Here is a 23,204-nt window from a genome sequence, read left to right as displayed (position 1 = left end):
ACCCAGAATCAGGCAAGATTTTAAAACTCTGACTTAAATAAAGACAATGTGGTAAATTATCCATAGCTGCATGACCTATTTTAATTATAAGTAGAACCAAAATGTACAAGTACTCCAAATGTACTTTCTCTTTTCCTTCTGCAGTTATTAGCCATATGCAGGCAAAGACATAGTGGCATAGCGGCAAATTTTTCAGACTAAGAATTTTGATTAAGAATCCCACTCTTTTCTGCCATTATCTTAGTCACTTATATTCCTTTACCAGTTTCTTTAAATGTAAAACAAAATAGGCAATTTTGGTTAATGTAAACTTTCTTATGAATTTTAAAACGAAGTGATTCCAAAGTTTCCAGAGTTTATATTTTTATATTCTTATTCCATATTATTCTAAAATACATACTCCTAGAATTTTTTTGATCTGTAAAAATGTAGTTTTCTTTGTTTTGAGAAAGAGAACCCACTCATCCTAATCACTTTATTTATTTATTTGTATACAGTGCAAGTTCCAGGGCCAGTAGAAAACCTGCAAGCTGTATCTACCTCACCTACCTCAATTCTTATTACCTGGGAACCCCCTGCCTATGCAAATGGTCCAGTCCAAGGTTACAGATTGTTCTGCACTGAGGTGTCCACGGGAAAAGAACAGGTAGGTGAAGGAATGGACCACACTGCTTCCATCTGTTGGATGTTTCCATCCATTGGATAGCCCTAGGGCTGCAGAAATGGGAAAAGACCCACAAGCTCTTGATACAGCCCAGTGTTTAGCATGTTCGTTGAAAAGCTGATTAGTTTTAAAGCACGTGCTATTGGAAACTTTACACAATTTAATTAAATTCTGGTGATAAGAGGTAAATGGGCAATAAAGTGAAGTCAATAGAAAGGATGCCAATTTTTTGTTTGAGTATGCAGTGACCTGGCCTGTGTGGGCAACCAGATTTGTATTAACTCACCTGGTCATGGAAGGCATTTGCATTTTTATTCCTTAGACTAAGGGGTGATTGCCCTCATAGTCAACGGCGTTCACCAAATTGCTTTCTTCGTTCTAATACGTTTATATTATATCTAACTCCCTTCCATCATCAGGAAGTGACCTGTCATTTTTTATTGTTTTCAGAAGAACTTACTCTGAGAAGCCTAGTCTCCCCCTCCTCAGATTTTGCTCCTACCCAATGGTTAGCATAGACACCTGAAAAGAAGCAACTTAGTTGTTCAAGTAAACCAAAAGTAAATAGGTCTTTAGGGAGACCCATGAAACTGAAAAATTCTATTTTGTGATACATGCACACACATATGTTAAAAATAGAATTTCTGAGTTTCATATATACGTATATATGTACCTCTATATAATATATATGTACACCTATATAATATATGTGTACCTATATAATATATAATATATGCATAACTATATAATACATATAATACATGTATACCCATGTAATACACACATTATACGTGTATATACATATACAATACATATATTATGCATGTATGCACGTATATAATACATGCATTATACATGTATGCACGTATTAATACATATATTATACATGTATATCCATATTTGTATTATATGCATACATGTATACCTATATAATACATATATTATACATGTATAATACATATATAATATATAGTACATATATGTATACATATACATATATACATATGCATATATAATACATAAATATATATTGTATAATACATATAGAAATATATAAAATATGTATATAATACATATATATGTACATATATAATGCATATGTGTCTATATAATGCATATATAATACATATGTGTATATATAATATGTATGTATATATAATGCATATATCTATGTATATGTAATTATATATTATATATGCACTATATCTGTATACATATACATGTATTATAATACCTATATAATATGTATCATATATTATATATTATTATATATATTATATAATATATGTAATTATATAATGTATTATATATTTTATATATAAATATATAATATATAATACATATTATATAGGTATTATAATACATGTATATGTATACATGTATGTATAGCTATTGAGGTATTTACTTTCAGATTCTCAACTTCATGTAGGAAAATATATACAGACAAGTATATATTCAATAGTTAAATCAAAAATTGGCCTCAGGATATGGGAGTTCTTATTATTTGTTGTGAAGCTTGTCAAGCATAGAATGGCCTTCCTACTTCCACATAAACTGCATGACCAGAATTTTTATTTAAAAATAAGAAATATTTTATATTCAAAAATAGCTCAAGCCCAGTCCCAAATTATATTATACGATAAGCATTACAAGAGCTCCTCCTATGTAATCATGGGTTGTATTTTTTTTTCTTGCTCTCTTCAAGCTATTTTTAGCTCTTGTTTTTTCAGCTTTCTGTTTTATCTACCTTTCTATATATTTTAGCTCTTCAATGCATTTTGCCAATCAATTTAAATAAATTCGAAACCAGAATCATCCAAGATAGATGTGAGTGTGGAGATCTGATTCCTCAGTGACCTTCACCTCCAGTAGCTCACTCACTGCAGCCATGAGATGCTCAAATAATTTCAACCAATCTAACAGCATTTTGGGAGATAAAAATTGTGGCAAAGTGTCTGACAGTTTCAAGTGCTGTTGGAATATTTCAGCAATAGAAGTACAAAGTCTGTTATTTCTTGGTGAATTATTCCATTTCGGGTACAGGAGAAAATCTCTGTTCCCGTGGCGTTATAAACTGCCTTCTGCCTGGGAGCGTTTAGGTGTGGGTAGAATAACCCAAACCGTTCAGTATATTGAGTAGTGTTAAACAAATTGGAACTTAATGACTGTAAAAATAGCATGTGCTGTTTTAACAAGGAGTCTACAAAGTAGTTGGTTTTTAGTGGGGGAGTCTGTGTCACAAGGTAGGTTTTATAGCTCATTAGAAGTCTGGAGTGTAGTTTGTAAGAGTCTAATGTCCAATTCACTGATTGCACAGAATGAGTGCCATTTCTACTTTAATGTGCTTCCTTGATAACAGTTTTGGTGTTTTATGTCTCCAGAATATAGAGGTTGATGGACTATCTTACAAACTGGAAGGCCTGAAGAAATTCACCGAATATAGTCTTCGATTCTTAGCTTATAATCGCTACGGTCCAGGAGTATCTACTGATGATATAACAGTGGTTACACTTTCTGACGGTAAGTTAAAAACAGTGAAACTCCTTTTACATATTTGCTAAAATAATGACGTAATATTGCATATATATCATAGATTCCATTTTCAAGGCTTTCTGACTAAAATTTTATGGACTATTACAGTTAAATATAAACCTTCTCTTAGGATATATACTCCCAGCTGGGTGTGGTAGCTCACACATGGAATCCTAGCACTTTAAGAGACTGAGGCAGGGGAAAGAGTTGAGCCTAGGAGTTTGAGACCCACCTGAGCAACATAGTGAGACCCTATCTCTGTAAATGTTTTTTTTTTTGTGGTTGTTATTTTTTTAATGAACTGGATATGGTGGTATGCACCTGTGATCCCAGCTACTTGGGAGGCTCAGGCTGAAGGATCACTTAAGCCTGGGAGTTCAAGACTGCAGTAAGCCGTGATCATTCTACTGCACTCCAGCCTGGGCAACAGAGTGAGACCCTTTCTCCAAATTAAATAAATATATATGTATATACATATAGATATACATATACTCTTGAGTCACTATATACTAATAGGTAATCCTCAAAATGTGACTATTGACTAAGACCTAAAATTATTTTTTGTGTATTTTTTAATTTCTTTAAATGTTCTAATACAAACACATTTGTGCATGTGTGGACTAACTTTGATTGGCATGTTGTATGTATTCCATCTAAAAGTGTGCAGGTGATTAAAGGTGTAAATGATAGACAATCCCCCTATATTTGCCTCTTAATTAGAAAATATCTCTTAAGGACTTAGACCAAATAAACTGATATTAAAATTTAAAGTATTAAAATTGATAATGAAAAATGTGTGTGTTGCCTGCTAAATGGAAGAATAGACACACACATTTGAGACAAGAAGTGCGGTGATACAATTGTGCCTCACTACCACCTTTATTCCTGGGCTCAGGGGCTTTTCTTTTCTTTTCCTTTTTTTTGGAAATGAAGTCTCACTCTGTCACCCAGATTGGAATGCAGTGGTGCAATCTCAGCTCACTGCAACCTCTACCTCTCGAGTTTAAGTGATTCCCCTGCCTCCAGTCTCCTGAGTACCTGGAATTACAGGTGCCCGTCACCACCCCCGGCTAGTTTTTGTATTTTTAGTAGAGATAGAGTTTCACCATGCTGAGCAGGCTGGTCTTGAACTCCTAACCTCAAGTGATCCACCCACCTTGGCCTCACAAAGTTCTGGGATTACAAGCATGAGCCACTGCACCCAACCTCAAGGGATTTTCCTGCTGAAGCCTTCCGAGTAGCTGGAACTACAGGCATAGGTCACAGTGCCCAGCTAATATTTTTATTTTTTGTAGAGGCAGAGTCTCATTTTGTTGCCCAGGCTAGACCTGTTTTTTAATGTCATAAAACAGAGGAATAAATATTAATAAAGAGAATAAAGTTGACAAAGTAATGGCTGGGGGAAACTAGAAACCTAACTGCTAGATGATCATGAAAGGTTGGGAAATTTGATAAAAAGTAAAAATAAAATACATCAAAGCATATGATGTGGGGCCATGAAAACTCAGGCAGATGCAGAAATGTAGAGACAGGCCCTCATGAATATTAAAAAAGACCACAAGCTAGCTCTTTTCAGCAACAGTTTCCATTTGGTGCATTTAATTCTATAAATTATTTATCTTTTTAATTAAAAAATGGCTTTAGCTTGTGATTTCTTGACAGATCTATCATTGTTTAATCTGGGAAAGTACCTCGGTGTATATTTCACACAATATCAATGAAATGAGGAAGGGCATGCATATTATTAAGGACAGTACAAAGAGAACACAGGAATAATGCTCATTTGCAAGTTCAACTTTAAAATGTATTTTATATGTAATACCACTTTGGTATCATTTTTAATGTAATGCTTATGCCCATCCATCCAATTCTGTTATTGAAGACAGAACAGAATATTTATGGTAGAATAAATTACTTCACAACTTATAATTATAAAAATAAAAGAAAAACAAATGAAAGTGAATATTTTACATAATTTATGTAGATTTCATTCACACTCTGAACTGTAATACTGTGGCCTTATTCTCCAGTTTGGTTTTAAATGTCATAAGTGAGAAAGATAGATTATTATTCATTGGTCCAAGAATTATCTTCTGGAAGTGTTACAATGTTTAGGACTTAGAAAATGTCTGTCACTATAAAAAAAGAATTTCATGACCCTAACCCCAATAAACATGACTGTGCAAAGGACACCAAATTCCCTCTCTCAAATGCACTGCAAGGAGATAGCAAGGACTTATAAGACTCTTAAAGTGGACACCCTGACCTCATCTGCATTCATTTTTACAATCAACTCATCTCTTTTAATGTCCAACACAAATCTGTGGCTCTCGGCTTTCATTTCCTTATTATCCAGTTCCTTTCTGTCTACTTCAATCTCATGTCTTGTCCTCTGTACTGAAGCTGTTCACGCTGAGGTCATATATCACATTGAGTTGTATTTAACCATATTTAATAGTCACCGGCTTCCCAGTCTTCAGCCATGGAGGGCTGTTCTTCTTTAACTTTGTGTATGTTGCAACAGGTGGATGTTGTGAAAATTAAATGGGCTGATCTGTGTAAACACCTAACAAAGTGTATGACATTTAAGTGTTTAATAAATATTATCTCTACCAGTGTGCACATCACTTTTTCTCATTATATTTATATTACATGCTCCTAAATATGAGGGATGCTGTTATTTTTATCTCTGTGTTCCTCCTAACAGAGTAAATATTTATTGAATTAATTAGACAGCTCAGTCAAAACTGTGCAAATTTTTTATATGCAAAGGCTTATCTTTAGGATTTCCCATTTGTGGAACTAATTTAATATATTAATTTAATATATGACTGTGTCTAAATGCATCTGTATTATGGAGAACATAATAATTCTTTTCATGTCAGGAGTCTTACCATAAAAAATACATTGAGGCATAGAAAAATTAAAAAAAAGCAAAAGTTAAACGTAAATAAATTTTTTCTGAATTCATTATTTTATGTTTTTTCCCCTGTTTTACTGGGAGGCTTATAAAGATCTTTATCCAGATGAGCTGTCATCTCCAATTTAGGTCTGCTTTGTTTTCTGAGTAGAACATTATTTTTCATTCAAATTCCTCCACCTAGAAAACCATTGGTTTACAATGAGCCATTTTTTTCACACCATTGAGATTATTGAGCATATGGGCATCTAACTGATTTTGCCAATTTGTTCCAAAATATGGTCTCTTGGACTAGTTGGCATAGGTAAGTCACTAAGAGCTTTTATGAAGGAATGAACCATTGTAAGTTTCCATGCCAGCTTGTCCTGTGTCCAAACACAGACGGACCTGATTTCATAGCCAACATAAGAATGTGCTTATTATTTTTATGAATGTTATCATTAATATTTCTTGAATACTTACTAAGGCAAGACCCCGATCTAAGTACTTTGCCTTTACTTCTCATCCTCACAATACTACTATAATTTTCCTTACTTTACAGATAACAAAACTAAGTCAGAAAGAGTTCACAAAAGGTGGTAAGCAGTGGAGCCAGACCACATAAGCCAGTAAATTCAGAAACAAGATTCAATGTGCAAACATGTTTCTTTTATTCTGTGATAAGTGCCTTTAAAGGAAAATGCTTATAATTAAATATGAATTACTGCCAGGCAGGGTGGCACACTCCTGTAATCCCAGAACTTTGGAAAGCTGAAGTGGGTAGATCAGTTCAGGTCAGAAGTTCGAGAGCAGTCTGGCCAACATGGTCTCCAGTAAAATTCGGTCTCCAGTAAAAATTAAAAAGTTAGCCAGGCATGGTGATGCACACCTGTCATCCCAGCTACTTGGGAGGCTGAGGCAGGAGAATCACTTGAACCCGGGAGGCGGAGGTTGCAGTGAGCCTAGATCACACCACTGCACTCCAGCCTGGGCAACAGAGAGAGACTCTGTCTCAAATAAATAAATACAAATGATTTTGGTCTATAAATTGTGTGTACATGACAGCATACATTTGTTGAGGGGAGAAATTGAAGTGCCTGTGCCTTTGGAGACTAATTTATAATTATGGGAACTTGATCTGTCCTACAAAATACCTCATCTCCATGGGTTTCCAGCCAGCATCCTTCTCCATATTGAGGGAAGTTTCCAGCCCCACCTCTGATTGGCTTGAATGGACCTATTTATTATAAATAATGAATTATTTGACATTTTGAAGAGAAAAGTGTTCTTTCACTTCTGCCTCATGAAGCAAGAAGCATCTTGTAAAGACAAATATAGAAAAGAACAGATCGATATGGATTCTCTTCACTTTCACCTAGCCCTAGCATCTATTGTATCTATTTATCTCCAAATAATATGGAAATTGATAGTGAGAAGGAGGGAGGAGGAACTGATAACTAAAAATACTGTAGAAAAAAAATCTCCACTCTCCTCCCTAACATGACAAGAATAGTCAGTGTGCTATCAGTGGAAAGTTAGAAAAGAAATGTGCATTGTAAAAAATATAGAAAAACTACCTCAATACTATTACATAAGGACTTTTAAAAGAATTTTGTTATATTGCCGTTCAATTCTCTCTTTTTTTTTTTTTTTTTTTTTTGAGATAGAGTCTCACTCTGTTGCCCAGGCTAGAGTGCAGTGGCACAATCTCGGCTCACTGCAGCCTCTGCCTCCCAGGTTCAAGTGATTCTCCTGCCTCAGCCTCTGGAGTAGCTGGGACTACATGCGTGCACCAACATGCCCGGCTAATTTTTGTATTTTTAATAGAGATAGGGTTTCACCATATTGGCCAGGCTGGTCTCAAACTCCTGACCTCAAGCGATCCACCTGCCTCAGGCTCCCAAAGTGTGGGGATTACAGGTATGAGCCACCATGCCCAGCCTGCCTTTCAATTCTTAATACAGAAAACAGCCCTGATGCTTATAAAATTGTGGTAGCTACAAAAAGAAGGACACATATATATCTATCCTCTTAAAGTTTTCTTGGCTTTCTAGAAATGAGGAGTTAAATGCTACTTGTAAACTCAAATGAAAGTGACATTTAAGGGTTGCATATCAGCTAGAACAGTACCTACAACAAAACACATGATAAATGTTACCTTATCTTTCTTCCAAAATTCAATTATCTATAAAAAATTCAGTTAGTAATTGATATTATGCTTGGATACTATTTAATTGATCAAAAAATGAGTGTAATATTATTGGAAACATGTAGCATGACATGTCAGTATTACAATATTAAATATAAACTAGAAATATACATTTATGTTTAAGGAGTGACTCAATATCACTTAATATTAAGGCATTATTTCCAAACTTTGCTTTTTTTTTTTTTTTTTTTTTTTTTTTGAGACGGAGTCTTGTTCTGTCACCCAGGCTGGAGTGCAGTGGCCGGATCTCAGCTCACTGCCAGCTCCGCCTCCTGGGTTTACACCATTCTCCTGCCTCAGCCTCCCGAGTAGCTGGGACTGCAGGCGCCCGCCACCTCGCCCGGCTAGCTTTTTGGGTGTTTTAGTAGAGACGGGGTTTCACCGTGTTAGCCAGGATGGTCTCGATCTCCTGACCTCGTGATCCGCCCGTCTCGGCCTCCCAAAGTGCTGGGATTACAGGCTTGAGCCACCGCGCCCGGCCCAAACTTTGCTTTTAAAGGATAACGTTTTTGGAAGTTTGTGAAATCATATCATATAGAGCATGTTATTCTTCAAATGATACCTCAATTTAAACAACTAAATTGTAATTTTTATGTCAATAATTATAATGTTTAGAATAGAATGAATAATAAATAATACAAATACAATTTATACTTTAACTTAAAAAATAAATTTACAAAACAAAACAAAACTTGGGACCAAATCCTGAATATGGAACCATTTTTAATGTAATTCATAAACTTTCTATTAATATATTTATTCAGCAACTATTTACTGAGTGTGCACCATGTGCCTTAAACTCTTCTTGATACTGGTGATACAACATCAAAATGAATAAATATCTTTTTCCTTATTGGGATTATATTCTGTATTTAATTTTAAAATCAGAATACAAACCTCAAAAAATTAAATAATAACATTTTATAAGTTGTGGAATATTTTTGAAAGAATACTTGCTGAGTTAATTCATGAAAAACAAGCAAATGAGCATTTTATCAGAAACTACATTGGCTGCAAACTTCATCAGGCACTAAGATCAGAAGTTCAAAATCAAAATAAAAAAAAAAGATTGCATTTCCCATTATTCCCAGAAAGGTCTAGGAACTATGTAAGTAAGTACTCATTTGTTCATTCAATTATTAATTCAGTAAATATTAATTGAATGTCAGTTTTGAGGATAAAAGATTAATCAGTGACACATCATGTCTTCATGATAATTACTATTTAGAAGATAAATTCAGAGCAGGACATAAATAAATTCATGGTCAAATGTAAGTACCCTATAGAAAAACATAGATTTTTTTCAAATTCTAGTAAAAGAAGGGGAAAGATATCAAAAATGGCCCTTAGATTCTTGAAAATGCCTGAGAACTTTTCTTTTCTATTAAATTCATCCATTTGTGAGAAACAAGGATAGGGACTACTCATTTAATAGATTAATATGTGTTAACAATTTATTGAATGCTAATTCTATTCCTGTTATGGTGCAAAAAGCTTTGTTTCATTTCTTATTCATCCCAGACATCTAGCATAGTTCCTGACAGATAAGAGCCTTCAATAAGTGGTTGGTTTTTAAAACTACTCACATGATAGAATATTCACATTTTTTGGTTGAGTAAATATTTAAGTATTCAAAGAGAGCTGTATATGTTCTTCCTTCTATAAAGGAGTAGTTAAACAAAAATGCAGGCAAGAAAAATAAAATACCTAGAGAGTCTACAAAGAAAAATATACTGCTCCTTTGCTAATAGAATTGACTCATCAAGTGCTATTTGCAACCTGCTTGCATTTATCACATACAGGTTTAATTTTACTCAGCTAAAAGAACTGAGAAGTATTTCTTCTTTTCACTTTTTAAGAGGTAATAAAGATTGTATTACAGGGATTAAAAAACCTGGGTGACCATTAGAATGACATATTTTATCTTAAAATTATGCAGATTCTGAAATGCACAATTTCTTAAGCCTTTAAAACTACTCTAAGAAATCTCCTGTTTGTTTTTATTGGTTTCTCTGGGAAAGTTATCACAAGAGGGCTGTAATTAAATGGTGGTATTTGGTATAACTGCCTGCGTTCTCTTGTGTAACAGTTTTGGGGGCTCCCTAGGTGAGTAAGTTAACTGGCTTGCCAAGTGAGAAAAAAATAGACAAATACAGTTATTTTTCATCTCTCCAAAAATTCTTGAAGTACCACCTGGGTAAACCTCCCTAATTATCATTATAAACTCTATTAAAAGACACACTCTCTTTTTACAAGACAGTTGGTATTTTTCTTTCAAGATTTTGGCAGTAATTGTGACAATTTGATTCCTTTTAGTGCCAAGTGCCCCGCCTCAGAACGTCTCCCTGGAAGTGGTCAATTCAAGAGTAAGTTGGCTAAATGTTCACTATTCCATTGCCTATCATGATTACCTATCATGTATAACCTTCATGCACCCAACTGCCATCTTGAGTACAGGATGGTGGCTTCCATGTGAAGACATGTTCTGGAATAACACAGTGACATTGATCCCACATTCTCTTCCATCAGACTTAAGTAAATTAAATGAAATATTTGTCTACTTCTAAACAAATATTTTGATTTACAAATATTAAACAAACATTGATCTTGTAAATGTTTTAGTGGTCAAAGGCTATTCCACAAGGAAACAAAGACATCTGCTTTGTCTTTATTCACCAGTCTATCATATAGCTATGATAATGTGCCAGATGAGGAAATTGAAAGAATTGGGAGAAAGACAGACTGTTTCCTAACACATTATTTAGAATTGAATATTTCATCATCATCCCCATTCTTCCTTTATAAATGTAGTCATTGAAGGCCATTCTTGAACTTCAATACAGTTATATTTATGTAGTAGCTTCCTAGTTATTAGTACTTTCCTGGCCCAAAATGTTGCTGTGACTTCCAAAAGAGCTCAACTTAAGCTAGTGTTGCTGAAGTAACCTAATGACAGAAGTCAGTTTTCTAGAAACATGTCATTATTTCAAGTGGCTCAGGGTTGGAAATAAGCCAAGGCCACCTAGTAGAGTATAACAAATGAAGATTTGCCTGACTTGGCTCTGTCACCTCCTGGCCACGTGCACCCTGGGAAAGAATTTTACTATGTCTGGACCTCCAGTTAGTTACTTCTCATGCGAATAAATTGGCCTAAGAGGTTTCTAGGCTCTGGGAGAAAGCAGAGAAATGATATGGGTCTTAGAAAAAGTCATACTCTGGGTTTTAATTCTAGCTTTCTCTTTTCATACCTATTTGGTCTTAGCAAAATTTTCAACCTTAGCAAACCTGTTTCTATGTTTAAGTATTGTAAGCATTACTATCTTCCTTATTGACTTATGAGAAAGTAGTAATATGACGTATGCGAGGAATCTAACTTGATAGTGATTCCTTCATTCCATGTGCAAATACCTTGTAATATTTTGTTTAAAAAAATCTATGATGAAGCTGTATTTTGTGATGTTAGTTGGATTTGTCTCAGTCAAATGAATTTATCATTCAAAGCAAGTGAATGTGTTATTCTCTTATAATTTTAGGCAATATATTGGGTAAGAACTATTAAAGTAAATATAAAATTAGAAAGAAGAAAATAAACTTAGTGGAAAAAATGAGCTAAAGAAAAATAATTGAAAATTAACATAACCCTAAAAATGACATTTTTTATGTACAACAACACTGCTTTATAGATGTGCCACTTAAGAGATTGCCAAGTCAAAGTCAAGTAGATTTTTACAATTATTGTATGTTGTTAATGAATGAAATTTGGAAAACATATTGTAGTGTCTCTTGTTTAATAATTCATCATTATTAGAATCCTCACTCACTTTATATTTTTCCTCCAGGACAGAATACAGAAATTGATATACAAACTATTTTGTGTTTGTGTGTTCATACCCTTTAAGAGTGTACTCCAGCAAAAGATGAATGTTTTCATCTGAAATGTGTATAAGGCATTACTGAATGACCCTGGATGCTAACTGTATTTGAATATGGATTTACTTTACTGAAGAGGGAATTCCTGGATTGAAAAATTGACTCTCTCTATATGTATATATACACATATACACATATATACATATACATATATACATATGTACATATACACACACAAATATCACAGTTTGTACATTTCTCTAATTTGCTTGCTTGCAGCAAGCAAATACAAACACTTCTGCTTCTATCCTCTTATAGTTGATCTCTGGAACATTGCAGTGCTAGAAAATTTAAATTGTTCATTAGCTTTTCAGAATGAAAATAGTATGCCCAGGCACTGGAAAGTCACACTGCCTCTTTCCTTTTCCTCTCTCTGATCTTATTTCATAGCTTCTAAGAAATTTTGAATTATAAATTTTTTTTTCTTGGGCTGTTTTCAAGAGAAAAGAAACTGGATGATCAAAACACCGCTTTTTGCATTCTCAGTATGTTGATTCAGACAAAGGCAACTGTAATATACTATTTTGTCTTTTCTTTGAAATAGATGAAAAGTTTTAAAATATATTAATATTTACCCCTGACTGTTACCATTTCAAGGAGCAAACTGTATTTAAAAAGAAACACTATAGTTGAACAAATGTGTTCTTTTTAAACACTAACAGAATTCCAAGGTATTTTTATTTATTTTTATTTTTTAGAGACAAGGTCTTGCTTTGTTGCCCAGGTTGGAGTGCGGTGACACAACCATGCCTTACAGCAATCTTGAACTCCTAGGCTCAGGTGGTCCTCTTGACTCAGCCTCTTGCATAGCTGGTACTACAGGCATGTAACCACCATGACTGGCTAATTTATTTTAGTGTGTTTTGAAAGACACGGTCTCATTATGTTCCCTAGGCTGGTATCAAAGTCCTGACCTCAAGCTATCCTCCCACCTTGGCCTCACAAAGTGCTGAGGTTACAGGCATGAGCGACTATGCTCGGTTCATGAATTTTTTACATAATTTATTTTACTTAGGATTTTAAGATGGAACAGAATCACACTTTAAAAACTTATTTTATATAATACTTGTAAATATAGAGCACAAATGATTTTTTATTGATAGTAAATGAAATAATTTGGTTCAACTAACATTTTTGCAGAAAGATGATTAGTATCTCTGCACATAAAACTGAGGGGTCATGATAAGACATATGATCACAATCTAGGTACTTGTTAAGGTTTTGGTCACCTATAAGCCAATTGGATCCAGAAATCATGTTCCAAAATAATTAACCAGAGAAGTCTTTACACTTTGAACATCTAGATAATGGAACCAAGAACAAAATCAAATTCTCTTACTGTACCATTCTTGAAAACCCAGTATGGTAGAATATTTTTACAAAGCTATAATAGCAGAACCGATTAGATTCCTCTTCTACAAGCTAACTATGAACACTACTTTTTTTGTTGTAGTAATGGCTTGACTTATACATATTACATTTCAGGTAAAACTGGGTCATAATGAAATGGTTATTTCTCATACTAAAATTTTGTTACAAGAAATATCTTTTCCAGAAAAAAATCATGGTTTATGAAATGGACTTTAAAATGTTACATTTTATTAGGGAAACTTTTTATAAGAATAATTTCCTTAAGAATTTAATTTGAAATTCAATTATTATTCAATTATTGATTCGCTTATTACATATTTCAAATACATACTACAACTTAATCAGTTGGCTAGAACATAAAGGATACATTTACAGAACACAGAGAGCTAATGTTGGAGCACAAATATTAATACTTCCCTATGTTTCAATCTAAAAGTTCTCATGAGTAAGAATGCTTAGAGGATGATAGAATTCAAGTTGCTTGGGTCCTTTTACTAACTCTTTGAACCTGTGAAAAGTCACATGCCTCAATTTTATTTATTCAACATTTACTCTGTACCTGTTACAATATCATACATAATAAGGAATGTGATCCAGAATTTGCCTTCATGCAGCTCCCTGCTGGGTAGGAAAACATGTGAACGTTCACTTTTCCTCTAGCCACTTTAATCTGTTGAACCTTTCAAAGTTGACATTATTTTCTCATTGATAAAATGAGAGGGCTGTATAGAGAATCTCTAAAATCTCTTGTGGCTTCAAACATCTATGCCTGTGTTTCTAACCATTATACCTTTTCTCAACCATTTTACCGTTAAAGAACTAGCGAAAACACAAATCAATTTCAGTATACCAGTCAACTCACAAGTTCAGATATTTATTGACTGAGCACTACAGAGTGATTGCAAGGAATGAAATATTAACTCCCCATTCCCCCCAAAATCCCAGTATATTATGAGGCATAGATCATTGTTCAGATTTAGATTTTTAAATGCAAATTGATGGATTCCTCTCATTATATCACCTCACACCGCTCTGCTGTTGAAATCCTTATTCTTGAACACCTGATGCATCTATATGAATGTCTTTTTGTTGCATTCCTAAAAGCTGGTACTCAGTCATTCACAATGTGATAGTGTACATGGTGCCTTCAAAGCAACTGTAGAAAAAGTTTCTGGTGTCTTCCTACATCTTAAAGTGTTTCACTCTCCCTTGTTTCAGCACAACTTGGCATACTTAAATAACTCAAGCATGAGTTCAGCAATCATATGATTTCCTTTATGCAGAAACTATACAGAAGGAGAATTTAAACAACAAGTTCCTACTCTGCAAAGCAAATGGATCCTTTTAAACAGATATTTTAACATTCTTTGTGTGTGTGTGGGTATAACAAGACAGAGGAAATCTAAGTGTATTATGGGATAACTGCAGAAGGGCATGCTATTGAGGATGTGGTGCAACTTGGATTTTGATTGAAGTCTCTATACCCTGTCATTGGGCTAGTGATGCTTCTCTTATTAGCCAAGTCCATAGCCAAATGGATGACTGAGTGAGTCATTTGCATATGACTCCTAGTGGGAAGTGAGGAGATGGGGAAAAGCTGGAGGCTTGGAAAAAATGTGAGTTATATTAAATTACAGATCCTCTGTGTTTGGGGTATGTGTATGTATATTCAGCTTTGTTTTTTTTGTTTGTTTGTTTGTTTTTGTTTTTGTTTGTTTGTTTGTTTTCCTGAAATTGGAGTTATTTTCTCTTGGTTATTCAGAGGAGTTTCTGTTCACACTCCTCTCTGCTGCATGGCAATCTGTCTGAAAACATACTTTTATGAAAACATAAAAGGGGTCTGGACCCACTTTTATGCTTTCACCATTCTTCTAGTCAATGTTCATTTCTTTCCTGTATGTTGTATGGAGTCATAGGCCTCAGGCAGCCCACGGAAAAACATACTTATTCATGTCTCCGTAAGTCCTTTATAAAATACATTTTGGCTGCTGAGTTCCTGGACCCAGAGCTCTGAGCCCTCTCCTCACAAATGTAGTAGGTTTAAAAAATGGATTTAATGAAGAGAAAGAGGACATATAGGAAACTGCAGATGATTGTATTTATTTAAAGATAAACTAGAACCAGCATTTGCTTATTAATGAACAATTTAAATACAACAATGTTGACTCTCACAAGCTTAACACTGCCACTTGTCCTCAATCATAACACAGAGCATTTCTGCCTGAGCATAGTATTTGCCCCTAGTTATCCATCCATTTAATTCAAGTAAGTGTAGATCTCTTATATTTATTTTAGTTATTGATTCCTTCATCAATCCATTACATGGTGATTTTTCAGCATAGATAATATCCAGCAGCCTATTATTGAAAGTTTTAGGAAGGGTGGGGGGTAGGAGCATAATTGTAAGGAAGGCAATATTTCCTGAGGGCTCTTACAGTCTAGTCTTTCTGTTTAGAATTTGTAGGAAAGACTAGACTGGACGTAAATGATTATATTACATTAGAATCAGATAATTTGTAAGAATCTGTGAGACTCGCTTAAGGATAAGACTGTGTTTGGTCTATAATTTGGGTAGAACTCATCTTCAGATCTCTTCCATCTGATCTTTTTACTTAATAGATCCTTTTTTATTGTAATAAAACATACTTTATATAAAATTTACCATCGTAAGCATTTGTAAATGTACAGTTTAAAGGTGATAAGTACATTCACATTATTGTATATCTATCACCAGCTTCCATCTCTAGAATATTTTCCATCTTCCCAAAGTAAAACTTAGTATCTATTCACCAGTAAGTCCCCATTTCCCCACACAGGCATAGATGTTTGAAGCCACAAGAGATTTTAGAGATTCTCTATCCAGCCCTCTCATTTTATCAATGAGAAAATAATGTCAACTTTGAAAAGTTGCAACAGATTAAGTGTGGCTAGATGAAAAGTGAACGTTATTTCACATGTTTTCTTACTCAACTGTGAGTTCCATGAAGGCAAATTCTGGATCACATTCTTTATGTGGGAATGTGAGAGGAAATGGGGAGTTACTGGTGAATAGATACTAAGTTTAAATTTGGGAAGATGAGTTCTACCCAATTACAGAAACCCAATTACTTTTTGTATCCCAACTTAATTTATAAATGAGCAAGGAAACCAATTCATAAAAAAATTAATTTCCCTTTTGCTTCATTTAATTGAGAAATAAAACAGTTTTCCAATTTTAAATCCTCATTCTTATAGAGAAATGAAAAATTTAATGAATCATAGTGTTCAATAATACAGACAGATGCTTTAATTGGTTAGGAAGAAATGCCTCACTTCCCATTATTTTCAGTGCTTTCAGAATACTTCTGTTCCAAAATTCCACATTTATAAATTGCTTTTAGAAAATCTGCTGAAAAAGCCAACTGCCATATTTAATAAGAGGAAACCAGAAACATAAACATAGGATTGTTCCAAAACTCTAAAAGACAGAATTTTGTCTCATATTTCATCAGAATTTAGACCAGAGCTCCTGACCACTTGCTAAATTGATTCTTAGACTTTTTTTGAAGTACCAACAACTCACCAGTTTACATCTTTTTCAGTGAATGTAAAGTCAAGGAATAAAGATCAACCACGAATTAGAGGAATAATAAAATAGCAAATTAATGGATAACTGGTTTTTAAATAACATAAATGCACCATTCCAACTTAAACGTTTTTGGTAATTAAGTTGAATAAATGAATACTCTGCAAATTTGCAAATTCAAAGCATATCTTTGTGTTATACTATCACTCATTTTCTCAGAGCAGCTCTTCCTAAAGTCTATTTGAGAAAATACTTATCTTTTTCTTTTTTTGTTTTTCTTTTTTTTTTTTTTTGAAATGGAATCTCGCTCTGTCACCCAGGCTGCAGTGCAGTGGTGTGATCTCAGCTCACTGCAACCTCCACCTTCTGGGTTCAAGCGATTCTTCTGCCTCAGCCTTCTGAGTAGCTGGGACTACAGGCGTGTGCCACCATGCCTGGCTAATTTTTTATTTTTATTTTTTTAGTAGAGAGGGGTTTCACCATATTGTCCAGGTTGGGCTTGAATTCCTGACCTCGTGATCCACCCTCCTCAGCCTTCCAAAGTGCTAAGATTACAGGCGTGACCCACCATACCCGGCCGATGGTACTTTTCCAAGAAACAAGTTTGCTATGGCTTAAAAAATTGTGAGAAATATGTGAGGTTTCGTATTGGAGATATTAAAGGCTATGAGAACCATTTGTTTAACTCAACTTTTTTGCTAATTGTTTTTTCTACAAAAACATTTTAGATGAAATATGACCTTTAAAACTTTGTCAAAGTTACTTTGACTCATTATAACATTACAAATGAGAACAATGTATTCCATAAATTGAAGAACCTCATCTTCCTCCAAAAATACGTTCTTATCTCAATTAATTTAAAATAAAAATATATATTAAGTGAAAAAACAAATTTATGGAAAGCAGAAGTGAATCAAGGAATAGTTATAAAGGACATTTGTGCATAACTAGAATAGGATATTGAGAACCTTCTATGACGTCTGTTAGAAGATTTGAATAAGTTAGAGACATGATTAAATCTCCATGTCAATATGAATTTTTATTAATGTAAACAGGACTTAGGAAAACATTTTCTAGACTTTTCTCATCTTTCATATTTCATAGACATAAAATACATCATTTTTCTGTTGTTTTTTGAGGCTGTTATATTTTACTCTTTTCCAATTTATTATAGTCACTGCCATTGAGTATACTTACACAAAGGATTTTGACAAAGAGATTAAAATATATGATAGAATACTATTCTCTTTTGAGTTCTAGCTTCACTTTAATATCACCTTTTAATTTATACTTAATCACACACATTTCTAATGGCTCCATTTCTGCTCGGCTCTGAAGGCAAAGCTCACTTTAGCCTTTCCATGAAGTTTAATGAGATTTCCCTCAAGTCATACATTTTTGAAAGGTGGGAGGTTTAATAATGGGCTTAAATTAAATGAACCTAGGTCTAGTGATAAGGTCTCTGATTTTAATTTAGTTCATGGAAGTTACCCTTATATTTGGAATGGTCGATTAGTTAGAAGACATGAATAAATTCAGCCCTACCAGTAGGTAAAAGCAGTTGCTAACTGTGTGATTTGATTTTAAAGATGTTGAACCATTCACCAATGTGCAAAAGCTTTATTCAGTAGTATAGTTGTAAATATTATTTATATTATAAAACAACTTTTAAAATGCAAGCACTTTATTGAAAGATTTAACAGTTTAACATGAGCTATTGTAGTCAATATTCTATTTACACATTCAATGAATACCTAATTATAACTGTAATAATGGCAGTAACCTTTTCCAAAGGTATTTTGTGCCCGGCAATGTGCTAAGCAATGAAAGTGGTATTTCATTTATTGCTTTTAATAATCCTACAAGATATTGTAAAACTAATTCTGAAATACCAACTTTGAACTGTGCTTGTCGCTGGAAAAGCTATAACAAAAGCAATAAAATGCCTTCCTTTCTAGAGCTTACTTGTATTCTAATACATGGAAACAGACTTATAAACAAATTAACTAACAATTGACACAAGGGAGTGGTAAGTTCTGTGAAGAAAATCAAGAACAGTCATGCAATAGAGTTTGAGGACCTCATTTAAATCAGATTGTCAGTAAAGGAACTTTTAAGGAGATGAGCTGAGGCATGAATAGAAAAGGATCAGCTTTGGACACACTCTGAGTAACACATTTCAAGTGATGCCGACAACTAGGGCAAAAGCAGTGAGGAGAGAACTATCTTTGCTTGTCTGTGAAGCTGAAATGAGAATAGAATAGACCATGGATTGCTGGGTTGGGGCCAGGTCTGGCAGGGCTTTGTAGGATGTGGTAAAATTTGGGATTTCATTCTATGGACAATGAAAAGCATTTTGAAAGGAGAGTAATCAGATTCACCTTTTTAAAGAATTACACTGACTACTGTGGGAAAATTATCAGGGGATGGAACATAGAAGAAGCAGGAAGTCCGCTTCAGAAACAACCAAGTCCTCCGTGTGAGATCATGTAGCAGGCACCTAGGAGTGATAGGAGGTGATGGAGAGGGAAGTAGAAACAATCAGGGTCTCTGTTGGATCTAGAGCTGACAAAATTAGTTAATGGATTATAGGGCAGGAGGAAGAGCAAGATCAAGGATAGAGACTAGATTTTTGGCTATAAAATGTAAGCAGATTGTGGAGCTACTTAATGAGATAAGATTTGGTTTAGGGGACAATCACATTTGGACATTTTGAATTTGAGATAGCTATTAAATATACAATTAGGAATATCAATCATGTAGACAATTTGGTATATGAGACTAGAGTTCTGATGACAGGTCATGCCAGGAGATATAAATTTAGGAGTCACTGTCATATTGATAACACTTAAGGAGAGACTACAGTTAGAAAAACTGGGATGCTCATGCCTGTAATCCCAGCACTTTGGGGGCCGAGATGGGTGGATCACAAGTTCAGGAGAGCAAGACCATCCTGGCTAACACGGTGAAACCCCGTCTCTACTAAAAGTACAAAAAATTAGCCAGGTGTGGTGGTGGGTGCCTGTAGTCCCAGCTACTCTGGAGGCTGAGGCAGGAGAATGGCAAGAATCCAGGAGGCGGAGCTTGCAGTGAGCTGACATTTCGCCACTGCACTCTTGCCTGGGTGACACAGCGAGACTCCGTCTCAAAAAAAAAAAAAAAAAAAGAAAAAGAAAAGAAAAAATGTGACAGAGGCTTGGAATAGTTAACATTTAGAGATTGGGCAGATGAGGAAGAGGAATATGACAGGGATAAAAAGAGGAAGGGTGATTTCACAGATGCCATGGTGAGGAAGAATGTTTCCAAAAGGTGGGCGCTGTTAACTGTGCCATATACTAATGAGAGATACCGTAAATCATGTCTGTAAGGTGACCACTGTGGGAAGGGGGGTATGACATTCAAGAGACAGTATGAAGGGATTAAGTAGAGTGACTGTAGATTGTTTGTGAGGAGTTTTGCTCTGAAGTGGAGTGAAGAGATGGAGGTGGTAGGCTGGAGGGAGGTGTTATTGTTTGTTTCATTTATTTATTTTTGTTGTTTCATTTTTGAACATGAGAGATAACCACAACTTTTAGAAATAAAGCAGTAAAAAGGGAAACATCGATGATGCAGAAGAGAGAATAGAAAATTGCAAGAACGCAATCCTTTGAATAGGCAAGAACGCACAGGATCCAGTATAAAAATGGATGGACACAGATAATTGAATCTTGGTAAGTTGAGCAAAGGCAGAGAGAACAGGTCTGTATGCTGATATATGAGTCAGTTTGAGCTGCAGAGACAATAAATGTAAGTAAAGGTCATCAGAGTTTGAAGGCTTGGAGGAGCAAGTATTGAGGATTTCAAAATAGGGAAAAAGGTGGGAAATGGTTATCTCAGATCGTAGAAAAGAAGTCATACTCTACATGACATTATGATTGCTAAGTACTGTGGACCAACCACTTGAGACTGGTTGTCATGAATTTAAAGTGAAACTAACCAACACAATCATGTTTGTTTTTCTCCTCATGGTTGATTGCTCAGTTGCTGGCCTGGGGTAGGCAGATCTCTGGGTTTTATTTAGTATGATGTCTTTCCAGGGAAAAATGGGTCAGGGGGATTAAGAGTTTTTGCAAAGTGATTAAAAAGAAAACTCAAGGATCTAAGCTACCTATGGGAGATAAAAATGGGCATGGGGCAAAGTGGTGATGGATAACAGAAAAGCAATAAGATCAGTGGGCTGCATAATTATCCCAGTTTTACAGAGAGAACACTGAGGCTTGGAGATACAAGATAATATGTCCCAGTGTCACACAGAGAAGGGCTGAGTAGCAGCACAGGGACTTGAGCCCCAGCCAGGGCTCTTGGTCATTTCGACACAATGCCTCAGATAGGGCCCAATGCTAAGGAAAGGATACAAATCAGAATACAAAAATAAGACTTGCATTCAAGTGGCTTACGTTCTCAGTGGGAATTTTTCCCAGGCAAAGGTAAGGTCTAGATCAGCAGCTAGGAGACATCAGAACGATTGGTGGAAATGAAAGTTTTTGTTCTAAAATGTGCTGAGAAAGGAGAGCTAGAAAGGGAATCAAAAGAACACATTTCCCGTTTTTCCTTTAGTGAACCTACACGGAAGATTCTGTACCTCAAGCTATGTATTTCTCCCCAGTGGACCTAAAAAACACATCAGCGGGACAGCAGGTTTTTAAGAGAGCACAACTGATACCTCAGTAAACTTTAGTAGACAAGCTTAAAAACTTAGGGTATTTTGTAATGTAATTCTGATTTTTCTTCAATTCCAAGTTATATAATATATTTGTTATTAAAAGTTTTAAGTGGGAAAATTGAGATCACAGAAAAGAGCCTTACCTCATCCCTCAAGGGTTGTTGGCAAAACAAAGCAAAACAAAACAAAACACCTCTAATTATTTAGCAACAGAGTTCTGCAACCATTAGGAAATTTGTATTAAATTCAGAGAAAATGCAAGTCATAAAACTGGGCATACATTTTATAATCAGACATTATTAACTTAAATAGTAGATAAAACTAAACCAAATAAATATCAGTTAAGTATAGAATAGATGTTGTCAGATAATAGTGTAACTATCTGTGTGTGTGTGTGTGTGTATGTGTGTATATATATATATTTTTTGAGGCAGAGTCTCGCTCTGTCACACTGGGTGGAGTGCAGTGGTGTGATCTCAGCTCACTGCAACCTCTGCCTCCCGGGTTCAAGCATTTCTCCTGTCTCAACCTCCTAAGTAGCTGGACTACAGGCACCTGCCACCACCCTGGCTAATTTTTTGTATTTTTAGTACATACAGAGTTTCACCATGTTAGGCATGAAGGTCTCAATCTCCTGACCTCGTGATCCATCCACCTCAGCCTCCCAAAGTGCTGGGATTACAGGTGTCAGCCACCGTGCCCAGCCAGTCTGAGTATATTTTAAGATGACTTCTTTAGCTATGAAATCGAGTCTGATATATTTTCATCTTGAAGTTATTTTAATCTCATCAAAAAGTCCACCAGCATCATGCAATCTTAATGTATATACTCAATAATACTCGACATTGAAACCCACTTATTTCATTTATTATGTTGTTCTTTCACATAGAAAATGATAGCTTCCGTTAGTTTTCCAAAGCTCTTCAAAACATTGCTCAGTCTACTGGAAAACTCTGTGTAAACCTGACAGAATCTAAGAGCATCATCTTCATGTTTCCCTAGCATTTTGTATAAAGTGTATGTTGCATACAAATGGATTTGTCAGATACATTGAGAAGTATGTAATAGTTGGAAAAAGAAAGTATTAAGGAACAATTCTGTATCTTCAGAAAATTAACTTAAGAACATATTACATATCTAATCTTAATGCAACTGAGGGGAATTACCATGCCTTCTACAAATAGGTTTGTCCTAGCGTAAACAGTAAGAAATTCCATTTTCTTTTTCTATGGTAACTCAAGGCCCTCCTATCTAAACATTTTTCATTTTTCAAAGGAATCTACTTGACAGACCATTTTGTGTTTTAGCTGAGAGGCAGTAGCTATTAACTAG

General features: G+C 34.8%; 1 protein-coding gene across 2 annotated transcripts in view; it reads left to right on the top strand.

Annotated features, from left to right (window-relative positions):
- The window catches only part of DCC (DCC netrin 1 receptor), a 1,210,743-nt gene that overhangs the window by 877,347 nt on the left and 310,192 nt on the right, over window positions 1-23,204 (top strand). For both annotated transcript variants that reach the window (XM_028837901.2, XM_028837898.2), the window contains exons 10-12: window positions 498-646; window positions 3,046-3,184; window positions 10,621-10,670. In XM_028837901.2, the coding sequence (XP_028693734.2) occupies window positions 498-646; window positions 3,046-3,184; window positions 10,621-10,670 (338 nt within the window). The remainder of the gene's footprint in view (window positions 1-497; window positions 647-3,045; window positions 3,185-10,620; window positions 10,671-23,204) is intronic.

Source organism: Macaca mulatta, chromosome 18, assembly GCF_049350105.2.
Source record: "Macaca mulatta isolate MMU2019108-1 chromosome 18, T2T-MMU8v2.0, whole genome shotgun sequence".
Lineage (NCBI taxonomy): Eukaryota > Metazoa > Chordata > Mammalia > Primates > Cercopithecidae > Macaca > Macaca mulatta.
Note: the sequence above shows the minus strand (reverse complement) of the source record. Positions and strands in the feature narration are given on the sequence as shown.